Source organism: Carex rostrata, chromosome 6 (genome assembly GCF_964058835.1).
Source record: "Carex rostrata chromosome 6, lpCarRost1.2, whole genome shotgun sequence".
NCBI lineage: Eukaryota > Viridiplantae > Streptophyta > Magnoliopsida > Poales > Cyperaceae > Carex > Carex rostrata.
Window position 1 is genome coordinate 7,353,997 of NC_135923.1, and position 19,741 is coordinate 7,373,737.

A 19,741-nucleotide genomic window follows, 5' to 3' on the forward strand; every position below is an offset into this window, starting at 1 on the left:
AAAGAGAAAAATGCATCTATATTGCATTCAAATAAAAAGAGTAATACTAGAGAACCATTATTTGGTCTAGTGATAAAAACAATACATTTCGTGTGAAAGTTTGTAAGTTCGAAATCCGAAAGGAAAATTCCCTGTGGATATTAAATAGTTAGGTGACTTGAGTTTTAACCTTTGCTGAAAAAAAAAATACTAGCTCCGGTTAGTATTAGGGATGTCAATGGCACCCTTTTATCCGTTTATCCAACCCGTACCGTATCCGATAAGATGGGTACAAGCAATATTTTTTTTCCGTAAACTTATCGGATACGGGTAAAGATTTTTTTTTGTTATCTAAATGGATAAGGATATAGATAAAGCCTATTTCGTACATGTTACCCGATCGGACAATTATGCAAAAAAATTATATATATCAAATATATTAATAAGCATTGAAAAGAGTATTTTAAATGTTTTACTTGCGCATAGCATGATCAGGAACTTTTTTCAATAAATTACTATATATGCGTGAAATGAATGTATATGTTTTAATATTTTAATTAATAAATAATAAAAAAAATTATTATACTAGTATTACATGTCATTTACTCGCTACCATTTCATTATTTAACAACCATAACAGATAAAGCAGGTAAAGGTAAAATACTTTGTAGCGGGTAAAGGTATATTACGGGTAAGAATAATTTGTAACGGATACGAGTATAAAAATACTTCCATCCGACTCTTACCGTACCCATTGACACCTCTAGTTAGTATTATTATTATACATCCAAACATATCTAAACGAGGAAAAATGATAATATTGTTGATGTAAATATTTCTTTTCTCTCACCTCGAGTTCAAAAGGTGGTTTCAAAATTGCACAGCAAAATCAGTTTATGAAACACATTGCGGCACAAATATAAAAGATTGCCAGCTTTACAACATTGTTTTAAAAACTGACCTGTAAATAGTTTTTTCTCTAGCAAAAAAGGTAAATGGTTGTAACGGTTTTACACCTATAAAAAAAGGGAACAAAATAGAACCACATGGATGGATTATGGATACAGATAATGGTAATCTCTTCAGTTCCACGTTATCTTAAACGAACCATCAAATTGGAACGGTCTTGTTTGGTTAAAGGTGTAACTCACACCATCCGATCTAAATTGGTTGGTCCATAATTGCCGGGACCATCTAGTATAAGGTAGTTGTCTCGCTCCTATCCTAATTTTGACACTAAATAAATCATGTAGGTGAGGTGTTATGGGATTAGATGCCAAACCTTCAAACAAAATCCAGCCTGCTCAATTTTGAATTTTGCAAAAGTTCTGTCTACTGAGTCAATGACACGTGGTCACTTTCTATACTTGGTCTTAAATTTGACAAATCAAACCGCTACTAGATCATACCGTCTAGTCAGACACCACCAACTATCCGCCTCTCAGTTTCAAATTTGACCCCACCATTCAATACTTCAGATTGAAGCAAGGTAGTTAGGTCCCTCTGTTTCTGGATAATTCTCTAATTTTAAGCAACATCTCACATTTCTGAACTTTTTTTAGTTTTTTTTTTTTGTAGTTCTTCCAAGCTGCTGCTTTCAATACAAATTCATCCGCAAGCAATCGTAAACATGATCATTTACTAAGTAAAGAATAACAAAAATAAGATAATAAGCTCACAATTATAACTATATTGTTCACTTCAACAAAATACAACCATACATCAATCCTCTTATTTTTCAAACACAATACACATCCTCAAATAATTACACAGTTTTTTTCGTTCCAAAAGCCCATACAATATCTTTTTTTTTTCAAAGATAAATTATCAGAGAACATTTTTTTTTCTTCAATTGAACCAAACACAACCTCACACATCACTCATCTTTCTTCTCTCAAGCAAAATATAATATCACAGGAATTCACAACCCTAATAATACCTAGTTGATATATAAGCAAGCTAATGATTAAAAATGCCATAGCCTGCTTAGATAATAAAAGCGACTACTCGCCATTCCCCACTACCTCATTAAAATCTGAAATAAGAAGGATCTCTAAATATTCGAACCCCCTAAATGAGATACTTAGAGCAGTTCGATTTAGAAAGAAACTGAAAAGAAAAGAACTGTACAAATAATAGAGATATTACTTGATTTCATATCTCATCTCTATGTTGACACCAATTCTTTCTCCTCTTTCTCCATGGTGGTCACTGGTGAAACTGGAGACAGAGGTGCGAATGAAGGAATGCCAGTTGGCACCTCCGTTTCGACTTCTTCTTTCTTTGTATAGCTGAAGTTCAGTTCTTTGTTAGCTGCAAGTGCCATTAAAGCAGACTCATCGAGCCCCTTTGTGGGCCCCAGACTGCACCTCTCCGGTGTGTGCTTAGCCAAAGCATCTCTGAATTTCTTAATCTGCAACAAAATCAACAAATTTGTTGTCAAACGGGTATGATTGGCTGTACAAAAGTCTAAACAGGTTAACAGGTCTTGGACTTACAGTTTGGGTAGTGCAGCTGAACCCGCAGAGACGGCCTTGAGCTCCTCTAAAGAACCAGAAGAAGGGGAGAACATGCACATGTAGGCTATAACACATTGATTTGTGCTTCTCATAGTTTACTTGGAGAAACAACACATCTGGGTTCCCCTCGGCAAATTGACAAATCTGCAAAAATTAATTCATTTAGATACTGTCGCAATCCAATTTTGCGGTAAAATTAATGGAATTGATTGAGGCGATTAACTAGCTAAGTACCTTTGGATGGAGAGTTTTGCAACCAGGGCAGCTAGGCGAGAAGAAATCGACAACTACGAGTTTGTCACCAGTATTTCTTAAAGAGTCAACCAAATCTTGAGTCGATTCGATTTCTCGCATGTTGGGTTTAAGCCCATGCTCCCACCATCTCATGGATTTTGGTCCAATTGTGAATCCCTTCTGAAATTTCAGAGGAGAGAAAATTTCAAATAAAATTACACAACCTTTTATTTGACTAAAGAAAGTCGTAAGAAACAGCATTAGAATTTATTGTTTTATAAACCTTCAATCAAAAATTTAAGTTTGTGTTACTCTCCTAAAAATATTAAAAAAGAAAAAAGATGTCCAATCACCAAATTAGATCATAAATTATAAACCAGTTTATTTAATGATTACCTCCAACTCTACAAAAGCAATCCTAATTACGCAATTTAATTTTAACTCAAATTTATTTTATTGTCCCTCCATCTCTACAAAAGATTTAGCAAACCTACATAACCAATTTAATTAACTCAAGGGAGAAAAACCTGAACTAATAGGGCCTTCAATTAGGTCTATTGATTGTTATTTGGAATTAGACCTGTTACCTTCTGCCAATGAAAGGTAGAAACAATTTTCTTTTTGGATCAATAAGATTTGGAGAAATTAACTTACCGGCACAGGTGAGGCGACCACAAAAGGCTTGAGAGGTCTATCTCTCCTCACAGGAAAAACCAACCTCCCTTCGCTAAATCCACTCTTGTGCGACGCATTCTTGATTTCAACAGTCGAAGGAGAGAACAGAGAACAGTAGACGCTTCCTTTCTTGCTCTGAAACCTGGCGCCAGGTGAAACGAAACCTCCTTTGAGACACACCTCCGCCATGGATGACCAATTCGAAGTTTCTGATCCGATTCGGAGAAAAGAGGAAATATTGAAACAGACGAGAGAGAGAGAGAAAAGAAATGGGGAAAAGCGAGAGGAGGAAGAAGAAGAGAGGAAGGAATAAATAAAAGAAAAGTGAAGGGGTGGGGCCCCGGAGACGGGCAACCCTGAGGTACCTTACTGTGTAAAATACTCCCAGCCAACCAAAATCAATTCGTTATCTATTTGGAATATATGGGATCCTTTGCCAAGATTCGTGTCGGACTGAAACGAACGACTCAGATTTCTTTCTTTACGGTCATGTACTGCACCAGATCTGAGTTCTGGCCCAGGTTGGTTTCGGACAAAGAAAATAAGATAAGGATAAAACGGAATTCTCTTTCCGGTGCACGAAGGCCGATCCTAGCCGTATATTTTGTTGATCCAACGATGTAATGATTATCTACGTGGCCTGATGAATATTGGGACGCGTGTAGTTGGGAAGTCCTTTCTATCTGAAGGTTGGAACAGTTGGGATTCTCCAGTTTTTATTTTTGGATAAAGATAAAAGGATAACGTCAGAGTACAGGGGCAAAATGGGAAATATCGCACACTAGAAACCCTAAAGCAGCGGCGAAAACAGCGTGCACCGTGGAGAACCGACAATGGTCGGTGGGCCCCGCATCTTACCTAATTTATGAAATTTGATTCCAGGCCTATTTTCACTTTTTACAGTCACTGTAACTCTGTAAGTACTAAAAAAAAAACTGAGTCTATGAAGTGCTCAGAATTACATGTCCATGAATGATTTTTAATTGCATTCACATTTTACATGTAGGATTCTGTTATTCTGGTTATTAACAATGTAAATTAACAATGATTATGTAATCATAGTTTAGTAAAAAAAAATGATAGCCACTGTTAATTAACAATGATTTGCATTCACAATGGCTATTCAATTCTAGGCCTGATTCTGTTAATTTAATTGCCATTGTGGATGCAACATGTCAAATAAAAAAATTGAACATGACAGAGCCCTGAGCAGACAGCTATTTTTTAAATTTAATGAACATGAACACGCTGTCAACTTGCTAGTGACGGAGGCGGATTTTGACAAAAACAGCTACTTGCATTTGCATACATTTAATAAGTGCACATCGTGTTGCATTTTTTTTTTTTTTTTTGAGAAATTAAATGGCATCTAGCCCTCATTTGTGTTGCATTTTTTAAATGTCCCGTTGTTTGTGGGGTAGTTAATGTTGACCTGGAATCTTAATTTAAAAATTTGAGTTTGGTTTCGGATCGTCTGGTTACAATTTGAGCTAATTTGATCCGAGATAGAATTCAAGAGGCCTCTTTTAATATTTGTGCATATCTGATCGGACAGTTTGAATGCAAACTCAAACTTTTGAGTTAGATCAAAATTTGATGTTAATTAGGTCCGTTTTATGAGATGTTTGTTGCTTCCTTAATTTAGTTACGTTAGTGGTCAATAACTAAATTTTAATGGTCTTATAAATTACAAATATTTCTACTATTATATAGCTCCGAACATCAAGTTTGTATTTATATTTTAAAAAATAATCTAACATCTAATTTTTGACAATTTCTTCAATCTAGAGAATTTGGTTAAAAATCGTAGGTGCGGCAATTATAGTTGCATACGAGAGGAATAAGAAAGTAGAGATCAATAAAGTTGAGGGATAAAAATATATGAAATAAGCGTTATTTTTGGCTATGTTTGATACGAGAATAAAGTTGAGAGATAAAAAGATATATGATAAGTATTACTCAAATGCTGTATTTGGTAGAAGAATAAAATTTAGAGATAAGAAGATATATGATAGGTGTCACTCTTTGGTTATGTTTGCTAGGAGAATACAATTGAGCGTGTTTGGTAGGCAAATAAAGTATATATGATAGGTGTTACTCTTTGGCTATGTTTGGTAGGAGAATAAAGTTGAGGGATAAGAAGATATATAATAGGTGTCACTCTTTGGCTATGTTTGGTAGGAGAATAAAGTTGAGAGTGTTAGGTAGGAGAATAAAGTTGAGAGATAAGAAGATAGATGGTAGGTGTCATTCTTTGGCTATATTTGGTAAGAGAATAAAGTTGAGTGTGTTTGGTAGGATAATAAAGTTGAGAGATAAGAAGATATATAATAGGTGTCACTTTTGGGCTATGTTTGGTAGGAGAATAAAGTTGAGTGTGTTCGGTAGGAGAATAAAGTTGAGAGATAAGAAGATACATGATAGGTGTCATTCTCTGACTATGTTTGATAGGAGAATAAAGCTGAGAGATAATAAGATATATAATAGGTGTCACTATTAGGCTATATTTGGTAGGATAATAAAGTTGAGTGTGTTTAGTAAGAGAATAAAGTTAAGAGATAAGAAGATATATGATAAGTGTTATTATTTAGCTATGTTTGATAGGAGAATAAAGTTGAGTGTATTTGGTAGAAAAATAAAGTTAAAAGATAAGAAAATAAATGACATGTGTCACTCTTTGGTTATGTTTAGTTGCAAAATGAAGTTAAGAGTTAAGAAGATACATTATTATATTTGATAGAATACTAAAGTCGAGGGATGAAAAGATACATGTATTACTTTGAAAATGCGGTAAAATAATAAGAAAATAACTCTTATCATCGCTGTCACATAAGATAAGAATATTATCTTATTTTCTTAATTTAATATGAGATTTTATGCGTAGTTTAATAATAAAAATTATTTTCTTATCCTTTCACTTTATTCATCTTCCAAACATCATATATATATATATATAGAGGTTGGCTAAGATCAAAGTGGTAGTTCCTGAGCTTTGGTGCTACCAATTCATTTTTTAATTTTCAAAGTTCAGAACGTCCATCCGAAACGTTCAAGTTGTTCTCCATATTAAATTGTGCTTGGAGACCAAATTTTACATTTTTCTGAATTTTTTTACTATTTATTAAGCTACTTTGAAAATTGTTGATCCAACGGTGGCTTAACAAAACAGTAAAATCAGAAGCCACCGTTGGATCAGCTGTTTTTAAAGTGGCTTAATAAATAGTAAAAAATTCAGAAAAATGTAAAATTTGGTCTCCAAGCACAATTTAACATGGAGAACAACTTGAACGGTTCGAATCGACGTTTTGAACTTTGAAAATTAAAAAACGAATTGGTAGCACCAAAGCTCAGGAACTACCACTTTGATCTTAGCCAACCTCTATATATATATATTTATTTATTTATTTAATTTTTTCATACTACCTAACAGAGTCCCACCTAACATGACCAAATTATAACATTTGAAATGATGTCTATAAATTTTAATCTATATGTAATTTATACAACTTTAAGGAATAAACTTGGATAGTATAGATATAGATATAGTAATCATCGCTTAAATTATTTTATAATAATATTGTTTATTTCAAATCTCAAAAAAAAAAAAAAAATCTCGACAACATTTAGAAGCATACTTTTCTTGATTGAATGATTCGAAATGGTGATCGAACTAGTTAACAAACACCAATAAGCCTGGTATAGATGCTTTTCAGTTGTATTCTTTTTGCCCCAAGTTTGATTTAATTCATATGAACTGATGTGATTCAAACTTTGACTTTCTAATTAGTAAATACTTGTTTGCGCGTGTGTGCATGCATTTTAATCGTTGTATAATTTTTTTACTAACATAATGATATGATGCTCCTATTACTATATAAAATGGCGTCAAACAAAAGCATATTCAACCTAATTTGATCTAATATATTTGAAGCAGCAGACATAATTTCATGTGTATGATTATTATATGAGGAGGGTTCAAATGCCTCCATGTTTTTGTGCCTCCATCATGCCTCCATCTCTCTCCATCATTTTCAAAGTTCAAACAGTCGATCCGAACCGCTCAACCTAACCTCCATACTAAAATATGTTTGGAGACCAAATTTTATATTTTTAGGAATTTTTTTACTATTTTTTTAGATAGGTACAAAATCAGTAAATCTGAACCATCTAAAAACAGTATTTTTGTACCTATCTAAAAAAATAGTAAAAAAATTTCTAAAAATATAAAATTTGGTCTCCAAACATATTTTAGTATGGAGGTTAGGTTGAGTGGTTCGGATCAACTGTTTGAACTTTGAAAATGATGGAGAGAGATGGAGGCGTGATGGAGGCACAAAAACATGGAGGCATTTGAACCCTCCTCTTATTATATATATAGAGATAGGCTAATATCAAAACGTTTGTACCAACTCCTCCCGTGCAACCAAGTCATTTTCCGATTTGCAAAGTCCAAACGACCGATCCGAACCATTAGATGTTTAATCCGTATTGAAATGTTCTTGGAGACCAAATTTTATATTTTTTGGAATTTTTTTGCTATTTATTAAGATGGTTTGAAATCGCTGTTTTCCAGTGGTGCAGAATTTTAATAAAAACAGCGATTTTCAAACCATCTTAATAAATAGCAAAAAAATTCCAAAAAATGTAAAATTTGGTCTCCAAGCACATTTCAATATGGATTAAACATCTAACGGTTCGGATCGGTCGTTTGGACTTTGAAAATCGGAAAATGACTTGGTTGCACGGGAGGGGTTGGTGCAAACGTTTTGATATTAGCCTATCTCTCTCTCTATATATATATATATTTTTTTTTTTAAATTTCTGATACTTTTTTTTGTATATATTTGAGGCCCGGGCATACTAAAAGACCGTCTTGTCAAACATATATAGTGTTGCAAATACAAATCTGAAATTATTTTTGTAAAACACATGATAAATTCTGCATAAAATTTAACTATTGAATTTTTTTTTATCATATAAATTTTTTTTTCTAGCACAGTGTGCATCTTTATAATTGAAGCACAAGCTCTGATTTGCAAACTTACTAAAATTTCAATGTTATACATAATACATGAGATGCTCTAAATTCATTTCACTGTTATATATATACAGCAAAATTGATAAGATATGTTTAAATTAGCACGAATCTTGCATGTGGTTGATAATTCTTCAAGAATAGTTGTATGCTCTCTATTATTAGTCGACTTGAAATGAGGAAAGCACTAATTAGAAAATTTTATAGACTTACACAAATTACCATAATTGCCCTTTGCTTATATTTTATCACCAAATCTTTTATAGTATCTAATCCTGAACGGACCGGTTACTGTAGCTCTACAGTACCCTCCTATTTCTCCTTCGCCTGATACACATCTAATGATTAATATTGACGCTATTTTTATATTTCGAATCTCAACCTTATCCCACCGTTGTTCTCTCGAAACTTCCGTACTCTCCTTTCTTCTCTATTCCAGCGCTCTCGAAACTTCTTTTTCCTACTCACTTCCAACCTCACTTCTCGCTCTCCTCTCGCGATGATGCAAGACGAGATTGCGAGGTTTCCCAAGCCAAACAAGGAGCGGCCGACCATATATACGGCCAGTCACTATTCACATCTAACCCTCCCTCTCTCGCGAGTACTTGCTAGGAGGCGCAGAACATGACACTCGAGAAGAATCCTGGGCGGTGGTGGCGTGGATCGGTTCGGAGAAAACCCTAGCAAAGAAACCTCTCCACGCGAGCACTCTGCCTCTGCGTAGCTTGCTATCGGTCACCTTTTTTTTCCGTCTCTGCCTCAATCTGACCATCGCCTCGCTCTTCCTGACAATCACCCTTGATTTTGAAAGGTATTAAGTTAATTTCCCTATATCTCACATTCCAATTGGTCTTAGATGCTTATTCCTCTTCATTTTTCTACATCTTTTAACAAATTTGACCTTCTGTCTTACAAATGACAAATGGTAGCTTAATGCCTAAATATTTTCTTTTGATACTGGTACTTATTAGTTGCGAGAAGGATTTACGGCATGGGTCGTATGATAACAAGCAAAGCAATAACTATCAGGTTCTGTTTTGGTTTATCATGCTTACTTTTCAGGTTGGTAATTATTTCGAGTATTATGTCTTCCTTGAAATCTGAGAGGATAAAATATAAGTTTGCACTTCATTTCTGTTGACATAATGCAAAATATTTTACACATTGATTGACTCGTCTACTCACAAAATTGGTCATTGTTTTCTACTGTGAGTAATTATATTACAAAAGCACAATTTTGTATGTAGTTGTGAGTGCAATAATGAAAGCTTGAAGATAATCAGATATCTCGTTCCTCCTTTTGAAGGCTGCTTAAGTTTATCAATGACGAGATTTTCTGGAGATTTTGAGGTTTTTTTCCCTCCCATTATTTTCCACTATTTTTTTTTTGTCTATGTAGCATCATCATTTGCAAATCTCCATGAATTCGTATTTTTGGAATTCTTTTTATTACCACAGGAAATGACAATGGGCCAGAGTCTTGGAGGTCATACCAGTACCTGAAGAGGAGCACATCCGTGTGCATGCCAACTGGAGAGGAATTGTTGAGATAGTTGAAATGACACTGGTTAACAATCAATAAGTATCTCTAAAAAAAAGTACCACTAGGGAATCCCTGACATGCATGCACATCCAAATCCAACCCACTTAATTGATAATAATTAGTTTCTAATGTTTTGAGGTAAGATATGTGTAAGAAAATTCTAATTTGTTGGTTAAAATGCAACAAGTCAGATATTGTTAACAATTAATTTTCATTTGCTATCCACTAATAAATCTTTCTCGCAACTTACAAAACTACTGGTTGTTTCTTCCTATTGCCAATTGTCATCTCAGGTGTGGTCTCTCAATTGGCCGGAAAACCATGGTTAGTTTCTTTTTCTTTTTCTTACTGCAATTGATCTTTAAATACCACTGCGGAGTTATTAATTTGAGATGTAATTTAGATGGAAAACCAGTTCCTCATGTCTACTACAGGATGTATAGTTTAGTTTGGGTTGCTCAACTGTTAATATCTGAAAGGTTGAACACTAAATCTTAAATGGTAGTAGTTTGCACTCATGATATTGTGTCATTGTTTTTCTTTGTTCATTTTACTTTAATTTTTCTTCTTTTTTTTTTGAAAAATTGGTAGTGGCTACCAATATATTTTACTTTAATTTTTCTTTCTAATGTTTAGGTGGCCACTGCCATTTTACTGCTTACATTATCAGGTCCAGTAAAAGCATTGACTTTCCTGGTGTGTGTTCTTAAAAGAACTTTACTTTCCTTATTGAACAATTGTGTGATCAAAATCTTATGGGCAAGTAACAAAATAAATATACTCAGTATGGTTATGTATTATAATATTAGGTAGACTTAGACATCAATATTCCGATGAATGTCCCTAGAAAATGGAACTAGAATGGTGCTGTACTTTATTGTTAAGCTGGTAGAGTAGAACCATTTGTACTGTATTGTTAATCTTTCTTATTTATACTTTTGCATTTCTTCAGGTAATGCATATGGCATAGTCGGTTTTGTTATGGGATATCTTTAAAAGTGGATTTTCTCTAGATCCAAATCCAATAAGTCCAATGACCAAGGATTTAAATGTCGCTTTTCTGTTGTTTTAATATGGAAATTATGTCATTTATGCATCTTTCTTTGCCAATTTTTGCCTCTTTTTTTGGATGGGGGTGGAATCAACTTGGATGTTCTAATCTTCCAGTGGCACATTACATTCTGAATTTTTTTAGTAGGTTACTCATATTTTGTTATTCATAATTGATAACGACAATTCATGTTCATGCAATCAAGTAACAAAGCAATTTGTGTTTCCTTAATACATCTTCTGGTGTACAGTTTAGATACCGATTGCTTAATTACATAAATGTTGAACAAGGATTTCAGGAAGAAAGTTCCATGGTTTCCCTTTCTTATTTACTTTATTGGTTAATTTATCCTGCTGAATCTCTATTCTGAATGCAGAGAGGGTCTCAGCTTCTTTGTGTGAAAGATGATACTAGGAAGTATAACAACATTGTACAGAGATAGTAAGAGAAGTTACAAGTTTATCCCATGCTCAGTTAAATCCCAAGCCTTATTTTAAATAAAGGAACTAGAGGGGATTTCTCCGAAAAATAAGAATTTGTACAGTATGTTGACAAAGAATCAATTAAGTTCTTAATTTGTTTAAGCTAATACCGCATAATTTTTACTATTTTTATTTTGTTTTATTACCATTCTCATACAACATATCTCAATTGAATGATATGTATTATTTTTATTTTGTTATATTACCAGATTCATACAACATATCTCAATTGCATGTACTGTTTTTATTTTGTTATAATATCAATTTACTATACTCATATAACATATCTCAATTGTCTCTCTGCCGAAGCAAAGCGAGGCACATTTGCTAGTTGGATCTAAAGCGGATCGAAATTTGAACTAACAGTTACCACAATTTTTTTGGGCTTTTGTGTGCATGCAGCATTTAAATGTTGTAAATGTTTTAGCCTACGGGCAGTTTCACCAAAATAAAATGGATATACTGTGTACAACATATATATTTGTATTTTATTTTATCTAATTTCTTTAAATTAGAAGACATTTTTTGTTGTGCACTTACAAGAGGAGAGAATCAGACTTCCAGACTATGAGAGTCAAATGTAAATGGAGGTCAACTATATAAAATTTTCCTACTACTGGGTCAATTTCATAGTATTCATAATATTTTTCTTTAAACTATATTTAACTATAAGGTATAAATATAAAAATTAAAAAATGAATGGAGACCAATTCTTTCACCAAAAATAAAATTTATATACTGCCCACAATATATATATCTGTATTTTACTTGATCTAGTTTCTTTTAATTAGAAAACATATAGTCAGAATTCCAGACTATAATTCAATCAAGGTAGATTCGCCCTGCAAATATATACAACACATTTGATCTTATCCAGTTAGCGTACCTAATGTGTTCTAAACATAATTTTGAAACATATTTTCAACACATTTGATCTTATCGTCATGAATAGAGGATTCAATTTTCATGCTTATAGATAATAATATTCATAGCATATTTGTGTGCAACTTTTTTGAGTTATATATTTGGATCCACAAACTTGTTAAACTCTCCTATTATTACACATAACATGTTGTGAATACATACCGTCAATATATATTTGCAGAAAGTTTGATGTATTGTTTACGATTAGCAAAATAAGTTTACCATACCTATACTTTGATATATTAGGCACACAAATAACATGTTTGATATTAGGCACATATATAACATCTATGGAGTAAAACTAGGTAGGGTGTGATGTGCTCATCAAAAAGCTCATTAAACTTTTTGATAAGCATAACTTTATAATTTATCAGATTTAACTTCAAACGAGACAAAATCCAAATCATTGAATTCAATCTACTTCACGAGTGATCCAAAATGAAGTTTTAGAAGTTATCTTAATGCATTTATTTTTCAATAATTTTGACCACTTAACTTTGTACTAAATAAATTGAAAATTTTCAAAATTTTGCATATACACACATCACTCATGAAGTAAATCAGTTTCAACAGTTTAGATTCATCTCATTTGAAATCCATCCGATAGATTATGGAGTTACGCTCACCAAAGAGTTTGGTGAGCACATCACACCCTAGTCTTTGGTGAACACATCACACCCTAGTTCTACTCACATGTATGTTTTTTATGTTAGGCACACAACATATTTGATATTAGTTTACCGTACCTATACTTTGCATATCAATGAAGTTGGTATTTTATTATATTGATAAAAAAAACCCACACACAACACTTAACAACACAGTTATAAGCAAGGACTACTTTTACAGCAATAAACACCAAGAAGATAGGTAGGTTGCAGCCCCATTAATTTTTGTACTGTTAAACCACTGTAATTTTCCCCTAAGAGAACTCGTATTTTATTTTTCCTTCTTCAAAAGTTAGGGAAATAGACAATCAAAAGTTCCAGATACAAATGTACAGCACCAACCCCACAGGAACAAGTTATGTGAAGCAACACTTTTCTTAGGATTTGAGCACACATGAACCAAGTTTATAACATTCAAAACCATGCAAATTAGGAGGCTTTGTTTGTAGAAGGATTACGACCAAATTGGATAATAATTGGTTTGCCTTTGAACACATACCCATTCGCCAAATTCTGCAAAAATCAAGAAAAATGTAATATTATGACTAATCCAAACAACCATCCAAGTTCAGTCTGAGAAAGGCTCAGGTCCAGATCCCCTAAAGTAACCCAAATTTTGAGTTTGGATCTGAACCGTCTGATCAGAATTTGTACCAAACCAGCCCGAGTTGGAATGCACAGACACCAAACCAATTTAAAACCAAGGCTGTTGATGTTAGATGAAACAATTCCTAACAAGTTCATACAACCAACTAGAACAATGTTCAATCTCTTTGCCCGCTTATAGTTTCAATTTTTGTTCCGGCCGTTCGTGAGAAGGAACATACTCAAGGTTTGGTAAAATTATCATAATTTTGTGGAGCTGACCTCAATCAGCAGTAATGAGAATTTGTAAATTAATCTGCATGTGTTGAAGATTATTAGGTTTTTATTTTTCCTCAAAAGTTTCTTTGGGCTTTGTTTGGCAGGGAGGAATAGAGGAATCATGGTGGATGGAAGTGCAAGAGTGCCTTTTCCATGGGCCGGAATAGGCCAAATTCCTCTCTTCTACTATTCTATGTTTGTCAAACACAATTGGTATATTGTTGAAATGGCTCTGTTATTGAGACTCCCTAATACCTTATTCCTTTCTATTCCAGTTGGTGCCAAACAGGTCCAAGTGTTAATGATGATTTAGTAACATACCAATGCACGCTGAGCAAGTTCAATAGAAGGAAAAGTCACAAATGCCTGGCCGCGCATTCTTCCTTCCTGTTACAACAAATTCAACCAATTACCGTATAAAACTATAAATGCATTCGTTAAACTCCTTTTATTGTATTCTTTTTTTAATGTACGTTGCAACGATGAAACTGTCAATTTGATTTTCACAAAGAGAGAACTAAAAAAATACATTAGAAGCATCTCAAAAAGAAAACCTGCATTAGCTTGATACTTAATCCAGATATAGCAGCCTCATAGCTCCCAAAAATTGAACCTGTATAAAAAATATATATCCTAGAAATAGTAAAATAGAAAACAACAAGTGCAGATAATATCTTCATCTTCAATTAAATAAATGTCATAGTCAAATTTACCAAAGATGAAGTAGAAGTCCTCTGAAACAACATCCTTGGCCAAATTTTTTACGTATAGAACACTAGCTGGATTCCCTGGCATATACTTCTGCAAAACAGAATTTGTTTTGAAGCAAAACACACATGATTACAATAAACAAACACTTAAAAATGCTGATGCTGAATTGTATAAACTCTAAACATATGCCATGTCAAGTACCTTAAACATAGGTAGAGATAATATTTCCTCAGGAGGCATCTTTCTATTTTCTATTTCTTGTGCAGTTGCAAATTGTTTTTCCGCAGCCATCTCCTTTTCCTTCATATCTGTACTTTCTTCTATTTCATTTGCATCTCTACTCTCTTCAGCAATTCCTTGACATAGAGACTTGGAAGCAATTTTTATCTGAAAAATGAAGAACCACACCAAAGAGTTATAAATCCAGAGACCCATCTTGCATGCAAAACAAGCTACAACTAATTGCAGCGTCACACGAGTTTGAGAATTTCTTTTTCCTTCAAAACACAGCAACTAATTATTTGAAAGACACCATAAATTTTTTACTGTAAAACAAACATTTGTACAGTTTTTATATTAGCATGAAATAACCAAAAGATTTTCCATTTGCCTACCCTTGGACAAGTTTGTTCCCCTTGTAACCTTCACACAAAGGCATATGTTGACTATTCTTTCTTTCCCCCTCATTTAACAAGAAGCTAAAAATTTCAAGGCACAATACGTAATAACAGCGAAAGGAACTTCAAGAACAGCAGTTTCAAATTGAAGTATGGGTAATACTTAAGTTGATATTTGGTGATATAAATGATATAAGATTTTACTATATAATCTAAAATTAACATAAATGGTCCAATTTTTTTCTTGCAAATTGTGCTCAGATTATTCTTTTTCCTGAAAAATTTACACAAAATCCCTGTTGAATTGTTACTAAAGATAAAAAAAAAAATTCACTGGCATACAGCTACACATCCTTTACCACAATCCTTGCTGAAATGGTAAATTAAATATGTGATGGTGACAATAAAATTTCATAAAATTAACTTTTGTTTGATGATTTATACTAAGGGTGATTGGATGCATCATTTTACTGATGATTCATAAGATTTATACTGCAGAGTGAAGGATACATCATTTTACTGATGGTTCATTTTTCAAACATTGCTCTTCATCCCTTCAATAATAACTTATTAAAAGAGAGGTAGCTAATGCTTACGATCCTCTTTAAAAAAATTTCAACAATTGAGGGGCTTTTGCTGCAATTTTAGACACCCTATGGCATTAACTATTTTCTATTTATCTAGAAAACATAATTTTGAGTGTTTTGGTTTTGTACATGTGGCTTTAGAAAAAACAACAGAACTGATAAAAACCTGGAGAACAGGAGCTTTCTTTTTTATGACATGTTCTTTTGGAACTGTAACAGGTTTCAACCCAACTGATTCATGGGCCACTGTCTTGTCAACTGCTGGGCCCACAATCACTTCTCTCTTCACTTTTTTCCTCTTCCTTCCTTCATCATCTTCCTACAAAATGTTAAAACTAATACTGAAATGCTTTCTTGTGTGAATTAGATTCGCATTTTGCAAATAGCAAAATTAACTTAGCATATTTGCAAACCAATCATCACCTTTAAAACCTACATATAGGAAGATGCAAATAACATCAAACGTTTGACAGTTCTACCCACATTTGTAGAAAGATCCTTTTCTTTTGTGTTTAAGGGAGCCCATATTGATCAAATCCAAACAAAAAGGGGCATTCATTTAAAATTTCATTATGGTATTTGGTCATTTTTGTTGAATTGAGCTTTGTTTCAAGTTGAATTTTTGTTCCTTATAGACAAAACACTGTTAGTTGTGACTTGCATATACAAAATTTTGGGTTAAGATCAGTTAGGCAATTATTTAATTTGACAATAATAAAAAATAAAGTTTAAATAAGAACAACATTTTAGACATGATCTATATGGTTAACATATTACGCCTATACAGATCTCGATAATTGGTGAATTTTGTAGTATTCATCAAACAATTTGAACTTATCAAAGGTCCGAAATTTAAGACCCTAGGTATTATCACACAATACCCAAGTTGCATGAAATTTGAGAGAGAGGCTTTCTATAAATCCAGCAAACTCACTTCTAAACATACTCTTTTGTTCTCAAACTTTCATGAACTGATATGAGAAATATAGTTAACATGTTTAGATAATTCCATTCTCAAGTGATACCATCTTGAGAAAGAGTGCAGTTACAAAAAGAACCCAATCATAAAGCCAAGAGAGAAAGAGAAACTGTACATCAGAGGATTCAATCTCAGACTCATCACTAGAGAGATCAGCTGTTGGTGGCTTTTCAGGAGGCAGCGGTGGTGGTGGTGGAGCCATCACAGGAGGTGGTAGAGGTGGGGTCGGTAAAGCCATGCGAAATGGTGCTGGTATGTTCATTTTGTTCATCAAATGCAATACCTAATATAAGTAAACAGCTCACTATATTACTTGTAACAATAGCAGGTCATATTGGTTTTGTGGTGGATGTTATAATTCTAAGGTTCATTTTAAGGATTACTAGGAAAAAAATGCCTACAATTAATCAGCTACAGAACCAAACCTGAGTATAAAAACGAGGCACTGCAATCAAGGCATTAACAATGTTCGTCAGAATATTCCCATCCGGAGGGGGATATTGGTACCTAAGTATATCCCAATTTAGTTTCACATATTGTAAGTAGAACAAATGCAAAAATTATATGTATGACTTACTCAAGATGGGGAGGAAAGGGGTAGTCGACTCCAAGCGTAGGAGCAATTGGCTCAGATCCAGCAGCTAATTTGTTTTGATTTATAGAAGCCTTGTTTTGCATGGGATTTGAACCAGATAATATCTCCTTAGTTGTTTCATCTTGGCCAATTTTACTGTTCTTACAGGCCCTTTCAACAATTAGTACTTTACCTAGGAATCTCAACCTGTAAAATGACAAATATGCTATTCTGCTTCACTTGAATTAAACCAATTAAGCCTCAATCAAACAGCGAAAGGTACAATTAAACCTCAATTTATCCCAACTTAACCACCAACTTACAATTAAGAAAATCAAATTACATTTGATAGAGAATTACCTGTTTAATTGAGACTGTGCATGATTTGCTGTCGCCTCGTCCTTAAAATCTACAAATGCACAATTCCTCAACCTACCAAGAAAATGATTCAAATTAAGGTCGCCATTACAGGAATCAAAGAAAACAAACCTAACTACTTCCCATAGAACATAAAGCAATCATCAAATTACTTGGAAATTGGGCATGCAGCCTTAAATCAGCTATACCAGCTGCTAAACTTAAAATAAAGCGACAACCCACCAGCGCTCTAGCACAAAAACACACAGAAGGAGCGATAGAGAGAGTGGGAAAGACAAGAGAGGAGTGATACTTTACTTTCCCCCGGCGCAAGGTCGTACAGAGGAGGCGCCGTAGTGGGAGAAGAGGCGAGAGAGCATCTCCTCTGTCATTCCCTCCGGTAGGTGCTTCACCAAAAGAGTCGCCGCCGATGTTGAAGTTTCCAGCAGCTGAGGTGGAGGCTGATGTGGCACACTCGGATATGGGGGAGGATAGGATGCCATTTTACTAGGGGTTTTCTCATACCAGGGTTTAATGGGAGAAGCCAGCCAGGCGGGGGAGGCGACAGATCTTTGGAATTCGTATCGTCTTCGTGGTTTTAGCCTTAGCCTTCCTTTAAGGCCTTAAGCGGGCCGCGAATATGTGTCTTAGACAGATTTAATGCTTCTCTTTAACTTTTTAAGACTCAAATCTTAAATTTAGATTTTTGGTTTCTTAAAAGATTAGATTGAGCACTTACATCTCAACAACTCAAATAAATTTTTAAATAACTGTTATTTATCTTTCAAAATTTAAGGTCTCTAAAAATTCTAAACTCTCATATCTTTAAAATTAATTTAAAATTTTTTATTAAACCACATCAGTAATAAAATTTAAAAAAAAATTGAACTAATTATTTAACCAGCATAAAAATAGAGTATATAAAAAACTGATTAGTTGGTTTGTCCTAAATAAGTAAAAAAGGCTGAAATCAGCCCAACATGTAGGGGTGTTCATTGAGTCCAGTTTAATCGGTTTTGAACTGAACCGAATTAGTTTGGTTCAAATGGTTCGGTTCGGTTTTTTATTTAGAACCGAATTATAACTTTGGTTCGATTTGGTTTGGAAATTTTCAAAACCGAAAATAACCGAACCGACCGAACTTTTATATATTATGAATTTGGTCCGGACCACCCCGGTTTATTTCTTAATCGATTGCTTTAAGTACTTTGATTTATTTATTAATATTCCAGTTTATTTCTCAACAACCCGATTTATTTCTTAATATACTTCGGTTTATTATAAATCAATTGCTTTAAACAAAAAAAATTAATATATTTCGGTTTGAACCGAACAAACCGAAATAAAACTTCAATTCGGTTGCAATGCTAAATCGGTTCGGTTTCGAACCGAACCGATGAACACCTCTGGCAACATGTCCATGCTAGAATTTTTTAATTAATTAGTTACTGATCCATAGTTACAAAATAGAAAAAAAAAAAAAATGAAATAAATAATGGGTCAGGCCCGGAACTTATTTCATAGTGGGCTTTCCTGTTTTGCAGTACTATAATATATGCTCCTTTGGCGCCATCAAGAAAAAAAAAACGGAAGAAGAAATTAAAGAGCAGCCTTTGCTTTTTTATATTTGCTTCCATTGCACAGTACCATTCCATTAATAACACGAATAAGACTGGATTTCTTTGGTGATGATATTAACAGAGCCAGTTTGGCTTCATGAATCGCACTAGTAACATGTTTGTTTATTTCGACTCTATTTCTCTTAGTTTGCGTGAAGCCAACCAACGTTGTTAATATCTTTACCCGATTCTTTGGTCAAATAAACTACTAAAACCAAGATCACACTCACCAAACAAGGAAAATCCTGTATGGTTCTATTCTATCTGCTTAGTGGTGCAACATTAACATCTTTTTTAAGCTCCCAACTTTTCCCTTTCAATTG

The 19,741-nt window shown here is 33.7% G+C and overlaps 2 protein-coding genes and 1 long non-coding RNA gene across 5 annotated transcripts; 1 reads left to right on the top strand and 2 right to left on the bottom strand.

Moving 5' to 3' along the window:
* Positions 1-1,641: 1,641 nt before the first annotated feature.
* ACHT4 (atypical CYS HIS rich thioredoxin 4) lies at positions 1,642-3,741 on the bottom strand. The gene is made up of 4 exons (XM_078303809.1): positions 3,387-3,741; positions 2,733-2,912; positions 2,478-2,642; positions 1,642-2,392 (listed from the first exon to the last, which is right to left on the bottom strand). The coding sequence occupies exons 1-4, from the start codon at positions 3,594-3,596 to the stop codon at positions 2,147-2,149; spliced, it is 801 nt and encodes a 266-aa protein (XP_078159935.1). The 5' UTR covers positions 3,597-3,741; the 3' UTR covers positions 1,642-2,146.
* A 5,106-nt stretch (positions 3,742-8,847) lies between these two features.
* On the top strand, positions 8,848-11,644 carry LOC144555748 (uncharacterized). 2 transcript variants are annotated; one of them, XR_013512097.1, is made up of 4 exons: positions 8,854-9,253; positions 9,414-9,792; positions 9,901-10,309; positions 11,413-11,644. It is a non-coding gene; the product is annotated as an uncharacterized LOC144555748 (long non-coding RNA). The 2 variants fall into 2 exon arrangements; XR_013512096.1 differs by having other exon boundaries at positions 8,848-9,253; positions 9,901-11,644.
* A 1,591-nt stretch (positions 11,645-13,235) lies between these two features.
* Positions 13,236-18,376, bottom strand: LOC144555914 (RNA-binding (RRM/RBD/RNP motifs) family protein). 2 transcript variants are annotated; one of them, XM_078304352.1, is made up of 11 exons: positions 18,118-18,376; positions 17,803-17,874; positions 17,446-17,649; positions 17,294-17,375; positions 16,984-17,151; positions 16,056-16,208; positions 14,887-15,072; positions 14,688-14,775; positions 14,529-14,587; positions 14,296-14,361; positions 13,236-13,623 (listed from the first exon to the last, which is right to left on the bottom strand). In XM_078304352.1, the coding sequence occupies exons 1-11, from the start codon at positions 18,300-18,302 to the stop codon at positions 13,540-13,542; spliced, it is 1,347 nt and encodes a 448-aa protein (XP_078160478.1). In that variant the 5' UTR covers positions 18,303-18,376; the 3' UTR covers positions 13,236-13,539. The 2 variants fall into 2 exon arrangements, with proteins under 2 accessions (XP_078160478.1, XP_078160479.1); XM_078304353.1 differs by having other exon boundaries at positions 14,296-14,357; positions 18,118-18,360.
* Between the last annotated feature and the right edge of the window lie 1,365 nt (positions 18,377-19,741).

Coding starts and splice junctions, on each gene's coding strand:
- LOC144555914 (XM_078304352.1), bottom strand. CDS start 18,302: ATGGCATCCTATCCTCCCCCATATCCGAGTGTGCCACATCAGCCTCCA. Junction 17,152..17,293: donor TGCCTCGTTTTTATACTCAG/GTTTGGTTCTGT, acceptor TACTTATATTAG/GTATTGCATTTGATGAACAA. Junction 15,073..16,055: donor AGAAAGCTCCTGTTCTCCAG/GTTTTTATCAGT, acceptor TTCATTTTTCAG/ATAAAAATTGCTTCCAAGTC.
- ACHT4 (XM_078303809.1), bottom strand. CDS start 3,596: ATGGCGGAGGTGTGTCTCAAAGGAGGTTTCGTTTCACCTGGCGCCAGG. Junction 2,643..2,732: donor GCAAAACTCTCCATCCAAAG/GTACTTAGCTAG, acceptor TAATTTTTGCAG/ATTTGTCAATTTGCCGAGGG. Junction 2,393..2,477: donor TCAGCTGCACTACCCAAACT/GTAAGTCCAAGA, acceptor ATTTTGTTGCAG/ATTAAGAAATTCAGAGATGC.